At 45.3% G+C, this 10,089-nt stretch overlaps 1 protein-coding gene across 1 annotated transcript in view; it reads left to right on the top strand.

The window, feature by feature from the left end:
• Positions 1-4,746: 4,746 nt before the first annotated feature.
• prkd1 (protein kinase D1) overlaps positions 4,747-10,089 on the top strand; it is a 45,253-nt gene continuing 39,910 nt past the window's right edge. Inside the window, exon 1 of the mRNA XM_056426332.1 lies at positions 4,747-4,995. Coding sequence (XP_056282307.1) covers positions 4,747-4,995 — 249 coding nt within the window. The remainder of the gene's footprint in view (positions 4,996-10,089) is intronic.

Raw genomic sequence — 10,089 nt, 5'->3', positions numbered from 1 at the left:
CACTCCTACCGTGTCTCCTTCCCCCTCACTGCCGAAAAACAAAGTTGCACTCCTTTCTTCCTGAACACTTGAACACTCCATCACATCCCATGAACTCCTGGAGCTCACCGATAGGCTCAGACATGTGTTGGTGTCCGGGCCCATTCCATTCTGGACCACAGAGTTCACTTGCAGCCGGATTCAGTGTCTCCTTCAATGTAACCTAGCGGTCTCCTCAGTGCCTCCTCACTTCAGTGTCCCCTCGGTGTCTCCACAGTGTTTCCTCTGTGTCCCCTTATTGTCCACTTAGTGTCTCCTCAATTCCCCCTCGGTGTCTCCTAGGTGTCTCACCAGCGTTCCCTATGTGTCTCCCAGTTGTCTACTTATTGTGTCCTGGTTGTCTCCTTATTGTGTCCTCTGTGTCTCCTCGTTGTCTCCTCATTGTGTCCTCTGTATCTCCTCGTTGTCTCCTCATTGTGTCCTCTGTGTCTCCTTCAGAGCGGAGCAGCTCACTGACCTCTCTCAGAGGAGACAGCCGAGTGTCCTGCTGTTGCATTGTGGGAAAGTGATCAGCTGCTCCTCTTATTGGTTCATTGATCAGCTGCTTTAAATTGATGAGTGGATCACATGTTTGATTGGCTGATTGATCACATATAACATGTGATCGGTCTCCATGATCAATACATTTATTCTTTAGTTTTTGTGTCGACTCCATCACATCAGTCTGAGCTGTCGTCTGATTGGCCGGTTCTCTCTCAGGGAGATCACCTGACGGAAACGGTCCAATCACACGGATGCTGCTGCTGTTGTTGGAGAGTTGCAGGGAGAGGCACACACACACCTGGATACACACACACATACCTAGACACACACACACACACACACACACACAACCACTTTGTTGTTACACAGATCTCCGTGGCAACAGGTTCGCTTATTGTCTGACCTGAAATCTCTTTTGTCGAATGTACTGTTCCAGGAGCTGTGACACGAACACACACACACACAAACACACACACACTACTTGTGTAATAACGTTTGTTATTCACAGATTCCCAAGAACAATAATTCAGATTGTTGAGAGAAAGCACACCATCTGTCATGATCTGGAGTTTGTGTCTCGTTTTGTGTCTTGTTTTGAAGTCCTTGGCTGTGTCTACTACCGCGCACTTGAGCACTGAAACCAGCAGAAAAAACCAGCAGAATTCAGTGCACTGAAAGTACCCGGATGGTGCACTGCAAACGGGCAAAAAATGTAGTGTAAAACAATGGACACTACTTGCCCTAAGCGGCCGCCATCTTGGTGACGTAGCGGAAGAGGAGGAGCCCTTTCGCCAGCTTTTCATTTTATTTCTAAAACAATGGCGGACGAGATGGCTACGGTAGCACAAGCGGTAGACCACGGAGGCTCCTGCCGCGATTGTGGAGGTATCGCAGTTTCCACATGGGGTGGAGAAAGGGGTAAACAAGGGACAACAAGAGGGCAAGAAGTGCATTCATTTTGTCACTTTAAGGGTTACGGGATCGCAAGCAGATTTGCATATGTCACTCCCGGCTTAATTTCGCGGGTGCCGTGAACAGATTTGCGTCCGTCACTTCCGCCAAGTGGTTAACGGTTAAGTGTTCCATTTGAGACAGCACTTCATCAGCGACGCAGTGCACTGCATTGCAGTGTACTTCGTAAAGTGCGCGGTAGTAGACACAGCCCTTGTGTCGTCTGTCTCCCTGTGATTGTCTGCCCTGTTCCTGATTGTTTCCTTCTGTGTGATTGCTGGTCCCGCCCTCATTGTGTCCACCTGCGTCTCGTTGTCCAATCACCTCCGCCTGCCTGTGTATGTGAACCCTGTTCGTCTCATTCCCAGTGTGGCTTCGTACTGTTTGGTCCGCGTGTTTGTCGTCCTGTTAGTAGATTGAAATTTAATATTGGTTTTTGCAGAATATGTCGGCATTTGGGTCCTCTCTCTGCGACATCCGTGACTTATCATGACACCGTCGTTATGGGAGCTGCCCAGAAGCCTTTGAGCAACGCAGACACACACACACACACACACATAAGATCAAATAAACATTAAAGAGCAATTTATGCGTTTTTTTACTTTAAAAAATCCATTAAATGACGGATGGATCGATAGAAGGAATGATGGATGGACTGAAGGAAGGATGGATGATGGATGGATAAACAGATGGATGGATAGAAGGAAGGAAGGATGGAAGAACGGACGGAAGGACAAACGGATGGATAATGGATGGACGGAAAGAAGGAAGGATGAATGGATGATGCATGGATGGAAGAATCGATGGGTGATGGTTGGATGAACAGAATGAAAGAAAGGAGAAAGAACAAACGGATGATTGATGGATGGACGTAAGGAAAAGGAAAAAAGAAAGGAAGGATGAATGCACAGATCATAAATGGATGTAAGCAAGGACGGAAGTACGGAAGGAAGGATGATGGATGGATGGAAGAAAGAAGGACAAAAGAAAGGAAGGATTAATGTATGGATGATGGATGGATTGAAGCAAGGAAGGAAGGAAGTATGATGGATTGAAGGAGGTCTCTCTGAAACATGGCGGTCACTGAGTGGAAGTGTCTGAGCGTCAACATGATGATCAGCTGTTCCTGCAGCCGGTTAGTCCACCTCGAGTAAAGATTCAGGGAAAGAGACGGAAGGAGGAAGCTGCTCCTCCACCTCCTTCACAGAATATACAGGTGTGATGGATTCTGATGGGGGTTCAAGTGAAGGAAGGAAGGAAGGAAGGAAGGAAGGAAGGAAGGAAGGAAGGAAGGAAGGGTATTGGTAATCGTCAGACTGAATAAAGACACTATTCAAGTTTTAAATGAACACACACACAAACACACACATACACACACACATACAGACACACGTACACATAAACACACACACACACATACACATAACACACACATACACATACACACACATACACACACACATACACACACACACACACACACACAGTAATAAAGGAAGTAGATGGAGGTCCGCGCGTGGGAGGCAAAGAGAGTCTTTGTGTTTATATTATCTGTCTCCTAGCAACCAACTTTGAGGGATAAACGGGAGGAAGAATGGATGGAAGGAAGGAAGGATGAGGATGATGGAAGGAAGGATGGGTGGGCCAATGAAAGGAATGATGGATGATGGAAGGAAGGAAGGAAGAATTATGATGTTGATGATGATGAATGGATGATGGGAGAGTAGGTGAGTGGATGGAAGGGTGGGGGGGGGGGGGCAATGAAAGGAATGATGGATGATGAAGGAAGGAAGGACACAAGAATAGAAACATGATGAAAGGAAGGAAGGGAGGATGGACGGATGGAAGGCAGGAAGGAAGGGTGGATGGACAGGAAGGAAAGATGATGAAAGGATGGAAGGATGGACGGATGGAGGGAAGGAAGGAAGGAAAGAAGGACAGATGGATGGACACAAGGATGGAAAGATGATGAAAGGAAGGAATGATGGACGAATGGAGGGAAGGAAGGAAGGAAAGAAGGACAGATTGATGGACACTAGGATGGAAAGTTGATGAAAGGAAGGAAGGTTGTATGGGCGGATGGATGGACTGATGGAGAGAAGGAAGGAAGGAAGGAAGGACCTCTTGCTTTTCACCAACGCTTCTTTCTATTATTCGGTAACAATTCCCCTGGCTCAGATTCAAGAAAATGACATCATCGTTGAACGATTAATCGATTATTACATTAGTTGCCGACTTATCGATCGGTCGATCAGTCAATCGGTCGAACGGTTCATCGGTCGATCAGTCGATTGATCGTTGCAGCTCGAGGGAGAAGAGAGATGAAGTTCTGAGATTAATATTTTAATCTGTGGCGAATTTTTAATCAGAACAAAAATAAACCGACAGTCTAAACCGTCTTAAATAATTCCATTAAATTGAATGAAAATGATAAATAATATTAATATGCATATTATATTAATATAATGTATTAGTAATAATATTAATATCATGAATATTATTTAATAATTAATTAATAATATATATATTATTATTTTTAGCTGGATAACTCAGACCCGAAACATAATTTATGTGGATTATATTTAAAGTATTTTAATGTCATAAACTTCACCAAAAAACTTTTTGTAAAAGTTCTATCAATTAACCCAAACATCATTTATCGATTATCCAACAGGGGATGCCAATAACATCAATAAATATTATTATTTCCATGTTGAAGTGAAACTCCAACAGCTCCTCATGCACATCTCCACCTTAAATCACCATCACCCATCAGTCCAGGAGGCTTCCCTCCCTCCCTCCCTCCCTCCCTCCTCCTCCTCCTCTCCAGCCTCTGTTGACGTCCATGGCTCCGTCACGCGCATCACGGGTCTCCACGCTGTCCTCCGGTCCAGTCATGTAGTCCCGATGGCTCTTCTTTTTCCTCTTCTTCTTCTTCTTCCTCTTCTTCTTCTTCTTCTTCTTCTACTTCTTCTTCTTCTCCTCCCCTCTGTATTCTGAGCGTCTCTCTCGTCTGCGCGTGTCCTCTCACTTCTGTTGTAGTTCATCCGTCGGAAACTCTTTTGGGTGTGTTTTTTTGCGGGGTTGTTTTCTTTCCCGCACCCCTGACGCTTTGAGGAGTTCAGTGCGTCCGTAGCGTCCCGCACCTCCTCCCGGCGGCTCCACCCGGACCCCAATTCAATCAGCCCTCCGCGGTCATTTATCACCGTCGTGACTCTTAATTGTTTTTTTCTTCCCGGCGGTGTCGGAGGGGGGTGGGGGGGGGAGGCTCACATGAGTGCGCCTCCGCTGATCCGCGCGCCCAGCCCGCTCCCGTTCTCAGGGGGGACGAACAACACCACCACCGGCACTGGGGGAGGAGGAGGTGGAGGTGGTGATGGAGGAGGAGGAGGAGGAGGTGGCGGCGATGTGATCTCCTTCCATATTCAGATCGGCCTGAGCCGGGAACCGGTGCTGCTGGACGCCGCAGAGCTCAGCCTCAGTCAGGTCCGGGAGGTGGCGTGCTCCATCGTGGACCAGAAGGTAACCCCCGAGTCTAGACCGAGTCCTGCACAGACCCCTCGAGTCCTGACGAAAGTGGCACAAGTTAAAGTAGCAACAGTTCAAAGTGCATGGAGGTTCCGGTGATGCAATACATGCTAAATCAACCTTTTTTTTAAAACTTAAAATGTATTGTATTTTCAGAAAATATTTCCATACTTTCAATAGTATACAGACAAAAAAGAAACACCAGTAAGTAATACAAACAAATGTAAAATAAAATAAATAAATTATAGGTCAAAACTTTCCTAACTCGGTTATTTGGGGAATCATGCAAGTTTCACCTGCTCAGGGAACCCCCCTGAATCTGATTGGCCAGAGTCAGAACGTTTGCTTATAAGGATCAGACTCAGTTGACTGTTAATAATTGATTTGAGAGTCCAAAGAGAAAATAAAAAGACCACAAAACAACCACAGAGATGCAAACACACAGCGTCTAAGAGACTCAGAACTACTACAAGATTAAAAACACCTCAAATTTAAGCAAAACCATCATAAAGTAATGTAAAATGATCTCTCAAAATTAGAGATGCACCGATCAGGTTTTTTGTGCCGATCACCGATCACTGAAATCAGTATCTGCCGATCACCGATAATACCGATCACCGATCACTGAAATCAGTATCTGCCGATCTGATAATACCGATCACCGATCACGGTGTCGATTGACGCATTCTATTTATTGTGTAGCATTATTGCCTAGGACTATGAGGAAATACATATATAAAGCACCTCAAACATTAAAGAAATTACAGATTTCTTTAAACATTTAGGACTTTTACTTTGAAAAATGTCCTAATTGATACATTAAAATTGTTTGATTGCTATTGTAGGGGATTTCAGATATGTATGGAACACATCTGCATTATTCATTTCCTGGAACTCTTGGGGAAATCTATATACAGGACTTTTTTTAACATACAAAAGTCTGACTTATTTTTATAAACTCTTCCTTGGTCCAGTAAAAATGTTGTAATGTTTGCATAATTTAAGCTAAATCTCAGAAACGATCTATAAAGATACAAAATCAGTTCATTGGACCTCTCACTCTGCGGCCCTCGCCGGGCGCATCGTCTCCGTTGCGATGCGCCGCGATTGAAACGTCTCTGATAGTTCTCGCAGATGTTACGTCATCTGATCGGCCGTTTTGAGAACGCTGATCAAAACCGATAATGGGAATATTGGCCGATATGGATCGGCGCCGATCAGATCGGTGCATCCCTACTCAAAATGACCACAAAGAGACTCAATGCAACTAAAAACTACAAAGAGACTCAAAATAAACAAACAACTAAAACTGACACAAATAACCACAATCTCTAATTACTACAAAGAGACTCAAAACAACTACAAAGAGACTCATAACGACAACCAAGAGACGCAAAATAACTACGGACATGTACACCGTTTATAAAGTGAAAATCAAAAGGACTATAGATAGCAACACTAGCTATAGTTAGCAACACTAGCTATAGTTAGAAAGACTAGCTATACTTAGTTACACTAGTTATAGATAGCAACACTAGCTATAGTTAACAACAATAGCTATAAAGCCTAAAAAAGGCAGGGACTTAAAAAAGAAGATACGCTTGCTTACGTCGAATATCTTACGTCGAATCTCTTACGTGTCGCTTACAATGCTCATCTAACGTAGCATCTCTTACGTCACAATGTTGCCTCGCTTACGTAGAAACACTAGCTATAGTTAGAAATACTAGCTATAGTTAGCAACACTAGCTATAATTTGAAACACTAGCTATAGTTAGCAACACTAGCTATAAAGCCTACAAAAGGCAGGGACTCAAAAAAGATGATACGCTCGCTCGCGCCGCCTCGCCTGCAGCATCGCAAACTTGCGTCATGTCGGTCGGCCATATTCTCACCGAGGTGTAAAACATCGTGAGACCCTGAGGAGGAAGATGGAGGCGGTTTTGAGACGTACTGTGTTTCTCAGATGCTCTTGGCTGTGTTTCAGCGACATTTCCCCCGTTAAGAAACACGGAAGCCTGTAAACGGGCGATTTGACGTTCGTCAGAGCGGTGACTCGTTCTCTTTGTTGGTGGAAAACGGGATGAATTCTGCTTTTGTTCGCTTTGCAGGGTTCTGTCTGTTTTTCTGGCTTTTTGCTGTATGAACCCGACGCTGTTGCCAAGCATTCACAATTACACTGCTAATTACACTCTCACACACACACACACACACACACACACACACACACACACACACACACACACACACACAGACAGTGTCAGCGTGCCTGTGAATGTGTTAGATGTCCACGATCTCACACACACACACACACACAAACCAACAGATCGGCGATGAGTTTGTGAATGCACGCTCGTTTCTGTTTCTCTCTCGTGAAGTCATTATGAATGTTTCCGTCTCGGCACCGAAACGGACCAAGAATTCACAATATTTCTTCTTCCCACGTCACACATCGAAATTAGTCTCCGTCAATCAGGCGCACGGAGGATTCGGGATGTGACGGTGTCCTGATGGTTTGGACCGCATCGGGAGGAGGGGGGAGGGGAATCGGATGAGACCATAAGGAGCTCGGGGCTGGATCAACATTGGGAAGAATGGAACCGGTGGCTGGGCGGATGGAAACCGGGTCGGACCGGTACACACACACACACACGACATGTCCATTATGTCTGTTCAGAGTCACTAATCGTCTCATTTCACCACAGTGAGGCTTCTTACACCTGAGCGCAACACACACCTGAAAGGACCACACACACACACACATATATACACACACACATACACACACATATATACACGCACACATATGTGTTGCTGTTTATTAGCAGAGGAATCTAAAGTACAGCAGGTCAACGTGACACATGTTCACACACCGATACCTGTGGGACGTCGCTTGCAACGCTCAATACTTAACACGCTCAAATAGCACGAAATTAACTGATTAACCAAAGGTGTGTGTGTGTGTGAGTGTGTGTGTGCGTCTGTGTGTGTGTGTGAAAACAGGTGTGTTGGAAATTTATTTCTATAAATGTTCTCAAAGGGTTTGCAGAAACTTCTGACAGAAGAGTTTCTCTTTGTCTACTTGTTTGATTGGCAGCTCTGAGCACCAATCAGAGCTGAGCCTGAGGAGTGTAGGTTACAGAGCTGCGTGCTGATTGGCTGAATGGTCAGATTGAGGCGACGATCTCTGTTCAAATATAAAAGCTGCTGGTTTCCTTTTCAACATGAGCAGGATCGGGAGGCAACGGGGAAACGTTCCGGTTCCTGTTAGTGGTCCAAGTGGCCTTGAACAATCATGGTGGAGCTGGCTTTTGGTTGATTGAAATGCATTCTGGGAGATTCATCTTTCTAACTGGTTTATAGTTAACTCTATTTTCTGGTCTCAACTGCATTTCCAGTCTCACGTCGCTATGAGAACCTTGTCCAACGCTGTGGTGTCATTGTACACATACACACACACACACACTCACACAAACAAACACACACCTGTGACAGTAATAATGAAGCCGTGTTTGTGCTGTGTTTCTGTCTGGTAGCGTTTTCTCCTTGTTGCCTGGCAACTGGTGATGATTGCGGCCATGAAGTGTCCTTCTAAGGGCCATTATGACACACACACATACACACACACACTGTATGAAGCAAAAGAGATCCAGTGTGTGTGTGTCATTGTTCTCTCTTTCATCTCCTCCCATTTTCATCAATTCATGTCTCTTTATTCATGTTTCTCTTCGTCTCTTTTTCCTTCTGTCTTGCTTCTTCCTTCTTTCCTTAAAATCTGATGATATTATTTCTTCTTTTCTTCTTGCCAACTCAAACATTGACTGTATCTGCTCACAAGACTTGTGTGTGTGTCACAGACTGATAATATCTTCGACAATAATGTATTGAATGAAAAAAGACAATATTTCTGCTTGGTTCTGGTGTCCCCTGTGGACTAAAGTGGTAGTGTTGGTTCTGTCGCCCCCTGTGGACTAAAGTGGTAGTGTTGGTTCTGGTGCCCCCTGTGGACTAAAGTGGTAGTGTTGGTTCTGGTGCCCCCTGTGGACTAAAGTGGTAGTGTTGGTTCTGTCGCCCCCTGTGGACTAAAGTGGTAGTGTTGGTTCTGTCGCCCCCTGTGGACTAAAGTGGTAGTGTTGGTTCTGGTTCCCCCTGTGGACTAAAGTGGTAGTGTTGGTTCTGGTGTCCCCTGTGGACTAAAGTGGTAGTGTTGGTTCTGTCGCCCCCTGTGGACTAAAGTGGTAGTGTTGGTTCTGGTCCCCCCTGTGGACTAAAGTGGTAGTGTTGGTTCTGTCGCCCCCTGTGGACTAAAGTGGTAGTGTTGGTTCTGGTGTCCCCTGTGGACTAAAGTGGTAGTGTTGGTTCTGTCGCCCCCTGTAGTCTAAAGTGGTAGTGTTGGTTATGTCGCCCCCTGTGGACTAAAGTGGTAGTGTTGGTTCTGTCGCCCCCTGTGGACTAAAGTGGTAGTGTTGGTTCTGTCGCCCCATGTGGACTGAAGTGGTAGTGTTCAGAATTTTACTTTATACATATTAATATACAAACACACACATGTAAACATGCAGATGTATAACTGTATCTGCTGCTGTCACTGCTGATGTCACGAAATAATGATGACAAACACACACGCAGCGCACCCCGTCGTCATGGCGACAGCCCCATTAGGCGGTCTAAGCCGGTTCATCATCTGTGATTCAGATGATTTCCACGTCAAAGTCAGAGGATTCCTTTTGTGGCTTTCCTTGCAGCCTATAATAAAAAACACTAACATATTGGTCTCATGTCTCTGGTCTCTCATGTCTCTGGTCTCTCATGTCTCTGGTCTCTTATGGTTATCGGGAGCTCTATAGTCAGGAACGTGAAAATAGCGAAGCCACGGACCAGAGTCGTGTGCCTCCCGGGGGCCAGAGCGGGCGACGTGGAGTCTTGTTTGAAGCTGCTGGCTAAGGATAAGCGGAGATACAGTCAGATTGTAATACACGCCGGTGGTAATGACGCCCGAGCCGGCCTCGGAACTCACTAAAATTAATGTGGAATCGGTGTGTGCTTATGCCAAACGTTGTCGGACACGTAATTTTCTCTGGCCCTCTCCCA

This window comes from Pseudoliparis swirei, chromosome 11 (genome assembly GCF_029220125.1).
Source record: "Pseudoliparis swirei isolate HS2019 ecotype Mariana Trench chromosome 11, NWPU_hadal_v1, whole genome shotgun sequence".
Classification (NCBI taxonomy): domain Eukaryota; kingdom Metazoa; phylum Chordata; class Actinopteri; order Perciformes; family Liparidae; genus Pseudoliparis; species Pseudoliparis swirei.
Note: the sequence above shows the minus strand (reverse complement) of the source record. Positions and strands in the feature narration are given on the sequence as shown.